The 15,845-nt window shown below is 41.4% G+C and overlaps 1 protein-coding gene across 1 annotated transcript in view; it reads right to left on the bottom strand.

The window, feature by feature from the left end:
* The window catches only part of rapgef5a (Rap guanine nucleotide exchange factor (GEF) 5a), a gene marked incomplete at its 5' end in the record, with an annotated part of 41,791 nt that extends 27,016 nt beyond the window's left edge, over positions 1–14,775 (bottom strand). Inside the window, 5 exons of the mRNA XM_084562628.1 lie at positions 1,436–1,613; positions 2,483–2,604; positions 3,107–3,213; positions 5,432–5,482; positions 14,632–14,775. Of these exons, the coding sequence (XP_084418754.1) occupies positions 1,436–1,613; positions 2,483–2,604; positions 3,107–3,213; positions 5,432–5,482; positions 14,632–14,775 (602 nt within the window). The remainder of the gene's footprint in view (positions 1–1,435; positions 1,614–2,482; positions 2,605–3,106; positions 3,214–5,431; positions 5,483–14,631) is intronic.
* Between the last annotated feature and the right edge of the window lie 1,070 nt (positions 14,776–15,845).

Below are 15,845 nucleotides of genomic sequence, written 5' to 3'. Positions count from 1 at the left end.
TACAGCGTTTTATACATCTATATTAATTCTTATCATACATGTTTAAAGTACATCCCTTTATATGAGAGCATGAAAGATACATGCAGACCTCCTTGTCATGTATATTGTGCTTCTTCTTTTCGAGCTTTCAGCCGTCACAGCAGGACTAACTGGTAAAACCAGATGAGAATAAAAAGCCTCCCAGATAAAATTAGTTAGAAAGTAAGGTTTCCACGTTGCATATCAATAACTGCCATCTTTTTCAATCATTCCTCCGCAGCCTGCCAGCTTGCTTTTAAGTATACGTGTCATACCACTGTAATGTATATTAAGTAATAGACGGAGAAGACAGAAGAACGTACAGTTAATACATGAGATTTATATTACTGGGTATGACAGTGAGTTCCCCTCGCTGTCGTGTTCTCTCCCTGGTGTCTGTAAATACACCCTTTGAAGACGACACACATAAGAACATGTTGATGCGCACTCTTGTTCCTTTACTCTCCATATATACTCTATTTTTCATTACCACCCCACTCCGCACACACACACACCAGTCTCTCTGACTTTCTCTTTCTCTGAGTGACAGATTGAGTTCAGTAGCAGCCTCAGCAGGAACCCCGCACACAGGAGCGGCAAAGCAGGGAACTCTGGCTGACACCACTCTGCATGTTTGAGTGCATGTGCGTCAGAGCTCATCTCGTGTATGCGAGTGATCAAATCATGGGTCGTTTTCTTTTTTTTTGTGTGTGTGTGTGTGTGTATGTGTACATTTTGAGTGTGTTTCCTATGTGGATGTGGAGGTGTTTGCGCTGGCAGATGAATGCGCCTCTCACATAAGCAGATTGAGGATTTAAAACACTGAAAGGAGATTAGGTTCCTCGCTGGGATTTGAGGAAGATCTTAGAGAGTGTGTGCATTTTGTGCTGCAATGACAGAAATGCACTTTCAAGGGTGCAGCACTTCCAACAAATCAAACACAGTCACTTGTCCCTTTTCACAGCAAGTCATCAGACAGACAATTGACCTCAATAACAAATCTAAACTGGAAGCCTGTCACTTCGACTTTAAAATTTTACGCGAGCAACGAGCTTCCACTTCAGGTCAGTTGAGATCATGTAGCGCTTCACAACTGAGTCACATTCATAATCAACTATGATTTTGCAGCCATTATGTGACAGAGAAGGCTGTCTTTATTCATTAAAGATCCTGCCATTGAAACTTAGAAGGAGAACAAAATATTCTTTCTGAATTCAAAAGTATCAAAAGCTGCAGATATTCATTTATTAACCCAAAACAGACTAAACTATAAACAAACCGTACATGTAAGTTCTGTTTTGAATGAACCAAATTACATTTAAGGACTAATTCTCATTAGCCTACTATTAACCCACTCATTCATGCATCCATCCATTGCAGCATCAATACTACAGCGTCAATTTGGTTGGACACTTACGGACTACTGGCTCCACCTCCAGAGCGAAACTGGACGTACGGGGCGAGTTGTAGGAGGAGCTTAACAGCCTCTGGCCACTCCCCTTCATTGGAGCGAAATTCACAGGAGGAAGAGTCGCACTCCTCAAAGCTGAACTGATAGTAAGAGTTGGAGTCTGAAAACACCACCCGCTGGTCAACTGGAGAAAATAAACAGACACAAACAAAGTATACTTCGGGTTGCTGTGTTAGTTACATCTCATAACGACTGCTAACCGTTTTAAACAAGTGAACGAAGGCCACTGAAGCCCATAAGGATTTGAGTTTGGATAAGTACTGATGTTAACAAATGTGATTCACTGGAATAACTATGAATCGCTCTAAGAAACACTGACAAGAATAAGTGAATGTCTCTAGAGAAACTTTCAGAGAAAGAGCGCCCATAAACCCAGATAAACTCTTCGTATGAGGTATTGTGGATTAGCCAGACCAATGAACTACATCTGAGCATGAAGGAACATTAACTGCCTTTGAACACCCGTCTTTATAAACATGAATGATGCGACACAATCATTTTTTTTTTACTGCTCCATTCATAGCTAGGCACTGTCGGTGTGCTGAGATTAGATTAATTAACTCTCTGCCAGTGTGTAGTAAAATGCTGTTAACATGGCTACAGATAAATAATGAGGGAGGATATTTTGGGGCCAAATAATTACTGAGATTATTGAGGGGCTGGGCTCAGATACCCAGCGTACCGATTCCCAGTTTCAGTGTAATTTTACCTTGTGGAAAGTTAATCTCAGGGATATAGATATAGCCAATATGCCAACTAGACGAGATCTTAATTAAAACCAAGTTCATGTGCTTAGCAAGTGAATGAGGTAGTAAATTAACCTCTCAAGTAAATTGCTTGTATCTTTAGACATGCATAGATTGCTGCTGAGCTCGCCGGATGGTGACTGTAAATGTTAAAGCACAGTCCAAACTCTGGGCATGTTAGTGTGTGTGTGTGTGTGTGTCTGTGTGGAGGTGTGTGGGAGTGTGTGTGTGTGTGTGTGTGTCTTACCAGACAGCAGGACTCCCAGCTCCAGCAGCACCTGCCAGACACGCACAGCAGTAGTCCGACAGCGCACATACACACACTGCTCGCACAGCCACTGCACCAGCTCCACTCCCACATAGCTACGCCTGTTAAAACACACGCATTTTCAGCACACAAGTACGGCTACACAGTGCTGTGATGCATGATGCACAAACGCACGCACACTTCTTCCTTGGCACAAGGCTTGTCTTTTTTTTTTTTTTTTATTTAATCAATAACCATTGATTATTCATTAGTTCTCTGTAAGCCTTTTCCTCCGAAACACTAGACACTTTCCGTCTGCTTTCCCCCAGGATAAACTGTGTGTGTGTGTGTGGTGTGTGTGTGGTGTGGGTTTATTCTATTTATATTTGTGTCCAGATGGTTTTTACAGGCATCAGGATGAACTACATGCACAGTATACTGCATTAGAGTGCATATATTCCCAGACCATCCAAGACTGTGCTCTACTACATAATATCTACGTCAGCTTCACCGGCCAATCAGAAGCGAGACTCAACAGTGACTGGTGAATCAGTGTATATGCTTCACTGGACCCATTGATTCAGACCTGCACACAGACACACAAATAGACAAAGACAAGTGTACCGTATGATTCTGGCCAGGTGTATCTTGTCTTTAGCCGGGTACGGTCCATGAGAGAGGAAGGCATTCCTCACAGAGCGGCCGGCACATGGAAAACTCTGGGAACAAGACTGACAGACACACAAAAACACATTTAGTGCCATTATTTCAAAATAAATGCAATTAAAATGACAAACGTCTTATGAATATTAGAATACAGAGAGCTAATGTGGCTGCACGCTGCTAGCTGTCATTGACTGGTTCAGGAGGACAGCTCGATTTCACTTCCTCTGAGGAATGAAACATTGGCCATGTCTGCACGCTCTGCAATAGTCTGGATATTGACACTACTGTAAATAAGACCATATTTCAATTAGTTTACATGTGCTGCTTGCTGTATCCCATTCAGAGTTTTCTTTACGTGCTGTAGCAGCAGACAAAGCTTCACTGAAGTGGGTTACAACATCAGACTCTCTTCATGTCTTTTAGGTTCTATGAGGTTTTTCGCAAAAAGAACAGTCACTAAGTTGTGCACGACAACAAAAACCAACCAATGACATTTTTCTTCCTCTGGAAAAATGTCAGCACCACACTGTCTGTGTGGAAACCAAACTAAAGTTCCTCCACCCACAAAATTTTAATAGGGGGATTTCCGACTGGATTCACTCTGCTCTGAATTAATCAGTTTCATCAGTTTGGGCCGGCTTCATGCAGTAATGGACAGAAGAGTAACAGGAACCTAGTCATACACTTCATCTGATCTATGTTGAGTTGATTTTATTTTATTAACAAAATGGCTGCCATCAGAGACGAGAGGCGTTTGGATTCCACTTTAATTTCTGTTGTAAGAGATATTGATAGTGCAAAAACTTTAAAGAACAAACAGTTGACAGCGTTTAAAGCAAATGTCACATAATTTTGCGCTTTGATTGGTTGGTTGTTTTTAGAATACTTTACTCCAGGCTATACTTTATTCAGAAACAGTTAATAACACAGAGTATAATCTCTGTCAGTGATGGCACGGTTTATTATCTGACATAAATGGTTTAATAATGGAGTTAATAGAACATGCTCATTCAACCACTCATCAACAAGGCAACAGAAAAAATGCAGTGCAACTCCTCAACAATAAAATTCAACTGCCAGCCGTTGAAGTCGTCCCTTTATTACACTGAGACCATGATCAACCAGGCTCACAACACCAGCCCTCAAATTTGAATACACACATTGTGGTCTGTCGACCTTTGATAGGCATTGTCTGTCGTTAAGGGTTTTGCAAATAAAACAAAATGACTAAGCAAGTGAGTCAAGGTTTGAGCTGGTTAATGATTAACAATCTCACATAAACCATTAATTGCTGTAATTGTTGATCACAAAGGTTGCGTAAAATAATGTATTGTAACAAAAACTGAGGTTAGGGACATTTGAACATGTTTAGATCAAACTTACGGCTTCCTTTCCAAAATACCTGTGCAGTTGCTCATCGGATAGTTGCTCGGCTTTGAGTACCACATCACATGGGCACGAGTATTCCACTAATAATCAGAATAGCAGCCTAACGATAATGTAACCACCTCAGTCAACACAGGCTGCCCTGCTCGGAAGGAATTTTTAATCAGATTGAGAGAGGTAAACCATTTGAAGACTTGTTCAAACAGCATAATAACCATGTAAATGTGTGAGCCAATGAACAAATGCACGTGAGGTGATACAAAGAGTTTGCGTCAGGGTTCAGAAACACAGCCGTAACCAAACGGTGGTAATAAAACAAAAGGAGCGTTTGAAAAGATGAACAAGGAAGGGATCAAAGTATGCAGCACTGTTGAAAACTTTCTGTTTCCGTCTCGCGTCCAGTTGCTTTTTCAGATTTGGCAAATATAAACGCATTTGTCTTATCAGATCCTTTTATTTTGCGTCTATGTAAACAGCCTCTAATCAGACATAGAGATAGCAACATCTATTGTGTCAAGATATAAAATAAAAGCTGATGACATATAATCAACGCAGTGCAGAAGGAGCAGACAGAAAGATTTTGGCACAAGAGTGACGGATACTGTTCTAAACAAGCAGTGCCTTTAGCGCAGATGTTGATTTCGTAACTTTTTTACTTTTTTTTTAGCTGATGTTTTCAGTGAAGAAGGAAAAACTACCCATGTGAAATATTCAAGCCCTCCGGTCTTTAGTGCAGAACTAAAATATTTGCCAGCTCACATTACAGCGGCAAACTAACTTGGAAAAAGCCCAAGGTGATATCCCCACTGATGTCATCTGTATTTGGGGCTAAACAAACATTTGCTTCGCAGCAAAACTTAAAGGATGAGATCACTTCTAGGTGTGTGCTTTCCTTACCTTGTGTACTGCGGGTCCAGTGCTTGGTCCAGGGATAGTGTCAGGTGATTGCTGTTGAAACAAAGCAAGCCATCAGAGCCAACGCACACAAAACGACACACACAGAGTCAATACACTAAACAAACACAACTCTGAGATGAGAAAGACCAGTTTTACCATTCCAGAAACTTTTGTCAGGTTTGGTTTGAACTTACATCAGCAATAACTATTGCTTATACACTGACAAACTTCCCAGTCCAGTTACATTTAGTGCTTTCAGATACAGTGATACCCATTACTGTGATAGACCTCATTATCTGTGATTATTTGATGTAAATGATTCATTAATGAAGTCTGATATCATTCACTCAATCACACGTCAGCGTAACACCAGGAGGACACATTATCAGCTCATTTCCTCAGCTATAAAATCCAACTGCCATCCCAACTGTCACAATATGATGGTGAGGCCATCATGAGCCTCTTCATGGTTAATGCCTTCATGACATCATGTCACACAGCCTTTGCCCTAGGTGTATCCACTCCGACTCCACTTCCCCTATCAGGAAGTAAGCTCTTAATCTTTATGGATTATTACAGGGCCAGAGGAGCAAGATGACAGTGTTGACATTGTGGTGACACACTAGTCATAAAATAGATTAAAAATGATAGTAAGTGTTGGATGAAGCAGAGCGGAAACGGCGCTACATGCAGATGTCAGTTTTTATATGTCGCTGCAGGGCATGACAGTGTGATGCCATTCACTGGCACTTTTTCGTGCTGGCTCTGCAGCTGAAATAAAAGCTTGCTTCAAATATAACGTTTAATCAGAGGTCATCAGGTATCTATCCTAAATGAGACATTGCATTAATTATAAATATACAATACAAATGTTGAAATCCATTAGCTTAGCATAATTAATTTATATTAGCAGGAGTATTCGCTTCATCTATGGTCTGTTATTGTGTATTTCTAACCAACATAGTGAAATATTTGCACTCTGTCTGCAAGGTGTTCAAGGTAGTTGGATGTTTTTATTTTTTATTGTTTTATTGTCTCTCAAGGCAGCAAAGACAACAGAGACCAATAAAACGTGACGTGAAATCTGTACAATTGTTTACATAATTATTAAGCCCCTTTTTATCGACAGACCTAAATTATTACTTGTGTAGGTATTCGGTAACTGAAGGTCCCCTGAGTGCAGTCAAAGTGTCGCAAGTGAGTTTAAGTTAAATAATGTGTGATTCTACCAGCTAGATCAGGAAGTCTATAAAACAGCTGACATCCTGCCTAATAGGATAAGTAAATAAACTATTGCCAGCTCCATTATACTCGAGTGTCCCTCGACAAAGAAGAAGATGGTTCTAAGGTATGATGACATAAAATTGAGCTTTTTCGACATCTTTTTAAAAGCTCGGTCATGGTAGTATAAATCGGAGAGGACTTCTACAAAAAAAAAAAAAGGAGAAAGCTTTGAAGACTATGGATGATGTTTGCAGAGAAGTACCGAACAACCCCTGGAGAATTTGAAGAAAGATCATTTTCTGGGAAGATAACAAAGCCGGAGCATCATGCAGGTGAGTCATGTAAGGGCAAAATCAAGAAACCAGCATGCGACATGAGCCAGCCTTCAGCAGAAGATAGCCGATACCAAAAAAAACATTTAAAGAGATTTGCTTTCCAATGAATAATAAAAGTGTTTTTTTCCTGTCAATCAGTCTCAAACACATACATAACAAAACTGCAATATTTATCAGTAGATATGGGGTAAGAAAATATATCAGTGGAAACACTGTGGCAGTGCTTCACAGATAAAAATACTAACTTTAGAAATGTTTTAGGATGACGATCACGTTGTCAGCGTTCATTAAAAAGAGGCAGATAAGAAAACCCCGCAATAGGAGTGCAACTGGTCCGTGAGATCAGAGATGAAGCAGGATCACTGATAAAGTTGTGGGTTTGATTCTCTCTGGGAACCTTCAGAGAAACTGAGCCCGCGCTAGCGATTACTGCTGCTGCCCTTCGCAGCTCACTGGCTGGCGATAACAAACCACCAGATGATGACAGATAGAGAGAATCGGAGAGATCAAATGAAGCTAAGCAACCGTGGAAGACAGATGTCGATGAAGAAACACAAATGAGCTGAAGTGCAAGAGGAGAAAGGATGCAAATTCACATCAGTCTGTGAATATATGACAATGGATGTGGGCATGACAGATGGAGAGGAAAAGGCAGAGAGAGCTCATTTCAACTATAATAGTGAAAGAGAGTAAAAGCGAGCAAGACAAAGGCAGACACGGAGAGAAATGCTCGGTTGTGGCTTTGGGTTGCAAGAAAATGAAGCGGAGTGGTGATTAGAGAGATGTAGAGCAGCGTGTGTGATCCTTATTAGAGCGATGATACTGTCTGGGATGTCGCATGCTCACACACAAACGCGAGAACATAAAGTACACAACTGCACACACCATTTTTTTTTCAAGTTACTCACAACTCAACTCATCGTAACAACAGATTCCCATTTTAGGAAATATGCTTGTTGCCTTTATTACTGAAGGTTAAATGATCATAAATGCCACTCCCACGACATTAAATACAAAGATAAAGCCAGAAGCGGTTAGCTTAGTGGCCTGGATCTGTCCAAATGTAACAAAATCCACTTTCGACCACCTCTAACGGGTACTACAAACACATTTTATGTGGTTTAATCTGTACAAAATCAGTGTTCGTGTCTGACATTCTATAGAGCAAACTAAAATAAATCAGGATAATGATCAACAGATTATTTTAAAAAGTAAATAAGTGTGGTCACAGCCCTGATGTTAAGTAAAGTGAAGGCTGGACATGACAGAGTGATTAATCCCCACAAAACCTTTGTAACGTTATTTGTTACTTGCTTGACTATTCTCATTCTTGGCCAAGTGCATCAATATCATCATCTTTGGGAAGTTGGCAGGCAAACAGGGGAAACTTCAAGAAGCCTTCGGCTAACTGGATAACAACCAGGATGTATTTACTATACAGTGGTTAGTGGTGGTGTTGACACAGCCCTTGGCAAGGATTATTATTCCATTCAGCATTATCTGGCAAAACTTTGCCTCCTTATTAGAAAACCTGATTACAAACCATAGCAAATGTCTGAATTGCCATTCTTCTACCTATACTGTGGGTAAATACAGCAGAACACATTATTATTTTGTTTTTGTTTCTACTGCCAACTTTACAACTGAGCTCATAAAATAACTAAAACATGCAACTTACCCTGAATATAGAATTTTCTGATTAAGACACATAGAACATGCCTGTATTTGCAGGCTTTAGGACAACACATTAAGAGTATGTGTCTCTATCAGGATTGTTTATTTGCAAGACATGGCCTCTTGCCTGTTTACAGCCAACAACGTTTCTGGGCTTATGGTTTAGCCACTGGATGTCCGGATAAATGTTAACGGATATCCATGGCGAGACTTCCTGTTCCGTACGCTAGTCATTGTTTATAGTCGACTAGCAAGAATGGAGTTGAGAGATGACCGGACGGTTCACGCGCAGTTTAAAACCTCTACATGCATGCATCCACCGTGGCAAAGACTACTTGGAGTACAAACAGAAACCTGAAAGCTTCCGCTACCAAAATATTGCCCCTTGCCAACAAATTCTGTGTATTCATATGCAGACATCTGTTTGTAGAGATTATGACTGCCCTGATTACGGACTACAAAGAAAGCTGGAAATGACTACAAGTCCAAAGGCATTGGACTTGGTGTTGGGTCTCAGATTTATCAGCCCTGATTTTCTGCTGAGTGAAAAATGCCAACCCTTTGTGGACATTCTCCAAGATATCAGTGAAGATGAGAGCTTTTTTCCTGCAGAATTTGGACTCTGGGTTAAGTGGAGCACACCAGCCAGCCAAGCACATACAGTAGACAAAATAAATTGGTTCCGACTCTTGCTATCTTTGCCTCGCTCCTTCTTTTGCTATTTTGTCTTGGTGGCTCTATCTTATCTCTTCCATCTCTTTGTCTGGAGAACACAGATCTCTCAAGAGGCCTTTGTTTCTCCACCACCATGTCTTCTCCCAAACACAGGCGAGACACACTCCAGCAACAGAGGCGTTTCTTTCATACCGCATCACACAACAGCTGCCTATGTTCCCGTGAGTCTCCGGGTCTGTTCGATGTGTTCTTCTCCGCAAAAAAAAAAAAACGCACACAACCCTATAAAAAGAGTCTACATGCCCATTGCTATAATTACACCTGGGGCCAAAAGAGAAGAGAAGATGAATGAGGAGGAATGAACGCTACAGGGAGAGTGCGCATGCTGACACCCTTATCTGTGCGATGACTTCAAAGTGTGTATACAGAGAGAGAGAGCGAAAGAGCAGGAGAGAGCAGGGTCATTATCTGCAAGAAATGGATTACTCTTAGATTAGATTGCTGAGCGCACTGAAGAACTGTAGCGCGGCATGCTTGGCAAGCCCCCTCACTCACACACACACATTCACACTCGGCTCCTGTCGACTCCTCGACACATCCGTCATACAAGGAAGTCAAAATGGAGACGTCAAAGCTTCTACAGCTTGATGGACACATAGAAACAGACACACACAGTAAAGCTGTTCAGAAATCCACCTGTCAACCCATGGTTATCTGCCAGCACATCACCAACATTATTTTGAAAAAACAGCAACTTCCACAAAGCCATTACTTAAGCTACACTACCAAATAATCTCTAATTCCAGCTAATCTTGCTGGAGTAACATTGACAATTTTGGAGTCTGGATAGCCGATTTCTGACATTTTATAAATCATGCTGTTATTTTGTTTAAATAAGTAATTGGCTGGTTCACTGATTGGACTTAAAAGTAGATTTAAAAAATAGTGCCTTTGACAAAGGCTACGTTTTGAGGGACACTAGTATTTAGTTAATAATCTGTATAATAACCCAATCAGAAAACAATGACAAACAAATCATCAACCACCTCAATGAACAGAGTGTCGGAAAACCAACAGTAAATTTCTTTTACTGATTAGGAGGGGTGGTGGTGGTGATAACGCATAATAAACATGCAAACCCTTGATCCAAACATTTGTCTTGGGGTGGAACAAAATGTTTTTTTGGCGCCCAGGTGAGTTAATCATTAGGTGACGTAATGAGTTTCGAGAATGGACAGAAACATGGTGGTTGCAAAACAGAGACATGTATTTTTATTGAATGGACTTAGTGTTGTCAATACAAATACTATTTACACAATTGCAGCCGACTGGACGCTCCACAGCGGGGCGAAACCACTTGACAGACGTCAAAAAAAGTTCTATTCCCACCGATTTTGTGACATTTAAAACACATATCTTGTCGGTTATCCATTTAAGCCATTGTGTCCCATTTAATCAAAGAGACCCATACTTTGACAGCTGAAGGTAGAGTGGCATAGAATTCATTTAGCCTTCTTTCATACTGCAAAAGATCTGATAATAGCATTTACTACTCTAATAACAAATTGTTAGAAGCTGATTTGGTTGGCATTTTAGTTGTCTTAGTAAGACTAATACCAATCATCAACATCTTAGGCTTTAATTATCAATTTTCATTCCTGTATGATTAGTAATTGTTTAATTGTATGTATACAGCGCCTTATTTCCTTTGTTTAAATAAATGTATTTTCAGTGAATACAGTATACAGTATGCATACTTCTCACTGTGTAGTCTCTCCAAGCCTCACTTTCCTCTCAGCTTTCTTATTTCAATGTATAATGCAAGGATGGATGCAATTATGGATGTGAAATATTGCTGGCAGACATAAAAACACATCACAAGCTGCGGTTTTGCTGCATTCATAACGCAGAAATAAGATCATCTTCTGAGGACTACCATCGACCATCCAGTCAGATATCTTACATTATGAGTGCGTTTGGCTGCATAATCCCATTTTTCAGCCTAAAGCAACAAACTGTACTTTTACATGTATATAAAGCATCAGTGGGTAAAAAGCTAATATGGCCTGGTTTGTGTGAACTTTTAAATATCTGACTTCCCAACTACTGGTCACAGAAACTGTATTTTTATTTTATTTTTAAGTCAATGAGTCTCACTTAAATGTGGAAAAAAATATCTAGTTAGGCAGCATTTCCAGTATCTGCCATTAACTCATAAGAAGAAAGACAAAAAGCTCCAAACTAAACAGAATGATTAAACTGGGGAAGACTGTTTCTGAAAAATATACTCCTGCACACTGACACCTCCTCCGCCGCCAACGTGCATGATTTGCTTACATTAAGTAAATATGTCTTTATTTATATTAACACTTTGGTTAAAGCACATGGTGGTAACGTGGCTCACGGAGAGAGAGAGAAATAATACATTGCAATAAAAAAAACAACGCATGGGATAAATGAAGTATCTAGCTATCCCAAACATAACATCAGGTTGTATAAAAAGGCTCGTCTGTAGAGAAGAGTTTTTAAAGGCCACGTACAACAGTCAACATATTGAACAAATCCAATAGATTGGAGAAGTGAATTCAGGGAGTGGGTGCTACCCTTTTGTCTCCCAGTGAGAGAAGTGACTGTATAAAAGGAAAAGAATTGAGGATCGGTGAGGTCGAACAAGTTTGAGTGTCGTGCCTTGTATATAAACAACAGGCTCGTGTAGTTTATTCTAATTTAATTTTGATGTAGGGTTGACAGCAAGCTCTGGTTAATAGCCCTGCAGCTGCATTTTGAACCAGCTATTATTGATTTAGATCAGCTTGACTGAGGCATGTGTAAAGGGAATGATAATAATCAGGAGAGGAGAGAAGTCAAGTTTGAATTTGTAGTTCAAGATCGGTAGAAGAAAAGATCTGTTGAGACATAGAAAGGCAACTACGACAAAATAACACACGCACACATTTGGCACAACAAATACTATAGTTCAATATTACTGACCGTTAAGAAACACAGAGTTATCGTTATGGAAATCTGATTAGTCAAGGTAGAAACAAGAATAGTTATGTCCTCTGCTACGCTTACACTAGTTCTTCTTCTAAATTGGTTTGGCAACAGTCTCTGACCAATACAAACAGTCCACAATTAGACAGAAAATTGAACTGCGCCTCGACGACATGAACAAAATACTACCAGTCAGCAACTGACCTGTCAGCATCAGTCTTTCCAGCCCAGCTAGTGATGTAGTGCCCCCCTGAGCCTCTCTGACAGTAAAGTCCAAAAGTCCTTTATACAAATAAACTAATATGGGAATCTGTCAAACCAATACGTGGCTCTCAAATCTGGTCAACTCCTTGAAGGTGAGCGGAAGGAAATGATGCCGATTTTCCTTGTAGCGAACTCTACACCCTGGAGAGTGTGGCAAAAGTTTAAAAGTGTTCTTTCTGCTCTTGTCATATTTAGCCAATAAAAGGAACAAAAACTGAATGCCAGAGCAAGTCACGACAGAGGATAACTTAAGAAAGGATTCTCTAAGGTGAGGCTGCTGGAGGCTGGCACCAAAGGCGACAGATGGCTTTGTGAAATACAACAGTTTCAATGGACTCCCTAAGCTGTCGGCAGACATCAATGAAGCACATGAGGTAATGTGAAAAACCTGCTTGTGTCAGATGTTTGACATTTTTAGAGAATAGACAAGATGCGCAGAGGGGCTAACCTCTGAAAGAGTTCATCTTTGTTATTAATATTATTATTTCATCTTTTAGACAGCCCTCTCTTTGCTGGTGTAGCACAAAAACAATCCCTGAATATCCCTTGCCCACATCCTTTTCTTTTTTTTTTTTTTTGTGCACATACAAGTGAGTGTCTGTGCCAGGTGAAGCATAGGAAACTGCCAGTGTCTAGAGAGAACCAGTCTGCACAGAACAGCCATACCTTTACACTACTTAACCCACGCCTCATCACACTCACCCACACATGAACACACAGCGCACACAGCAACTCAGATAAAGAGATGAAAAGGGGAAAAAATAATTCAGGCTTCCCTTGTCTTCTTGCCTCAGATGCAAATCTGATCTGACCATTCTCCATGATTTCATGATAATATTCTTGTGAAGACTGTTTCGGCTGACATATTTCCATCCTGAAACACGTGTCAGGATGATGAGTGATATGACAATTATGCTTTTATCATATTAACAGGTAACGGGAGACACAGTGGGCTCAATCTGTAGGTCGTTTAAGCGCCACTTAATATAAACACAGCATTAACTATTCAGCTCCGTGGTCCAGACGTGGCGTTACACTACAAATGTTGTACATTTTTAGCACATCTGGCTCTGGTGGGACTGGACGTCCTGGCACGCCGTGACTAATTCCCACAGAGGCAACCAAGGACACGTTGACACGGACGGTGAAGATGAGGCGAGCTGACAGTTTGAGACATTTGGCTTGTCCGGAGTGTTGATTTCACATCGGGGCACGCCAAGGCACACACATTTAATGCTTAGTTGACCAGTCATCATAACATAGAACCAGAAGACCCATGAGGCAGATCAGACGGTCGAGCAAAACATTTCCATAAGCACAACTGGGAATGCAAGAGAATCGGCAACATACTGACAAGACAGAGAAATGTAGGTTTATTTCATATTGAATATACCTGAAACAGTCGCAGAAAACTGAATACGTCACAGTGGGATTTATTTCAGGACTTATAAAATGTTTATAATTTTTGGACATTTCTAGCCATTAATTAAGTAATTGGGAAAAAAACTGCCACCTCTACAGTAAAAATAATTCAGAGTTGTGTAACAGATTTTTATTTATTTTTTTAATATTTTTATTTTTTTTTAAATAAAAATAGCTGAATGTGTACTTCATAGTGCACTCAATGTGTGTGTGTGTGTGTGTGTGTGTGTGTGTGTGTTTGTGTAGTGAGTCTGGTGGGGGTGTTGTTGCCTTGACTACAGGAGTGTGAAGGTATGGTTTCCAACATCAGTTCTGGTTATTATGGATGTAGCATAGGCAACACACACACACACCTACACACACACACACACACACATATATACACACACAGGGTGCCTCTGCGACACCAGTGCTCGTAGCAAAAATGAAAACACCTGAGTCGTGACGGGGTTACGAAACGGCCTCAGAGAACTGGGTGTCTGTGTCGGTTAAGGGACAAAACCCCGTCGTTGCTCGCGTTTGTCAAACATCAAACACGGAAGGACGGACGGTCAGTCAGTCAGTCGGTCAGTCTGCCAGCCACCCAGCCAGCGGTCGGTTTGAAATACTCACGCTCTTCTTCCGCAGGTGCAGTCCGTGCTTGAGTAGCCCCGGCAGATCCCGGATTTTGTGTTTGAGCTGTGCCTGGTCCCTCGCGCTCCTGTTCCACCTCAAGCCCGCGAGCAAGCCGTCCTCTGCGGGCTCCGAGTCGTCCATGGTTCTTCTCCTCCTGCGTGTCCTCGAGGTGCGTGCGTTGCCTGCCTGCGCTCGCGGGGTCTACTGTATCCTCACAAGGCGCACCGCCGCCCGCGCCCGTTCGCCATTTCCCCCCGCCTCGCGCTCACTCTCGGCGACCTGCATCTGCAACCAAACCGCGCGCTGCGTTAACGACCTGCTGAGTGTATTCCGCAGCACGCGACGCCGCTGCTCCACCCAATGGCTCGCGCGTCCTACTCCTCAGTAGTACCAGGTTGATGTGTGTGTGTGTTGTCCTGTGAGGGGAGGGGGGGTCACAGGTGCACAGAAACACATTGCATCACTTCCACCTTTCATTCCTTAATACATCCATGATAGGACCAAGGCAACGCGCTGAGTGCAACTTTAACTCTTGTAGCCGCCGGTGCGGTCACGCGTTCGTGCGTATTTGTGTCAGAAGTTTCTCTCCGTTTAAAACAACACAAAGGACAACGAGGTCTTTTGGGGGAAGGGAGGAAAAGAGAAAAAAAAAAAAACACAAGCAGAAGGCACTCGGTAGGGCTACGTCACCACATTACCTGGCTCAAATTTCCATAGGTAAACAAAGAGCGGCCACATAAAGAGTGTTATCTGCGTGTTTGTGTGTGGTAGCCTGCTTTCAGGCTGTATGTGGTCCTGACGGTGTGGAGCCAGTATAACACGAAACAGGCTAGAGGACAGGTGAGCAACATGAAACAGAGAGATGGGGGAGAAGGGGGAGGGGGGGTCCATCCTGTCTGTTGTGGGTTGTTGAAGGCGAGCCAGTGTCTCTCATGTGGTTTCCCATTCATCCTACAAATCTTCATACTGTTATTAACCACAATCACACAGTTCTTTTGACATTTCTTGTCTCCTTGTTAGAGACAGTGTAATGTTTAAAGAACACACTGGTTTACAGTGAAGGTTTAAACTTGGTTAAACTGGAGTGTGATGGAAAATATTATCACCAGTATCAGTATTGGCATAGGCCTTTACGTCAGCCTATAAGTTACAAGAAATCTCTAAATATATATTAATGCCCTTCAGACATGACGTCTTTTGTCAATCAGATG

This window comes from Chelon labrosus (assembly GCF_963514085.1).
Source record: "Chelon labrosus genome assembly, chromosome: 16".
In the NCBI taxonomy this organism is placed as follows: domain Eukaryota; kingdom Metazoa; phylum Chordata; class Actinopteri; order Mugiliformes; family Mugilidae; genus Chelon; species Chelon labrosus.
Note: the sequence above shows the minus strand (reverse complement) of the source record. Positions and strands in the feature narration are given on the sequence as shown.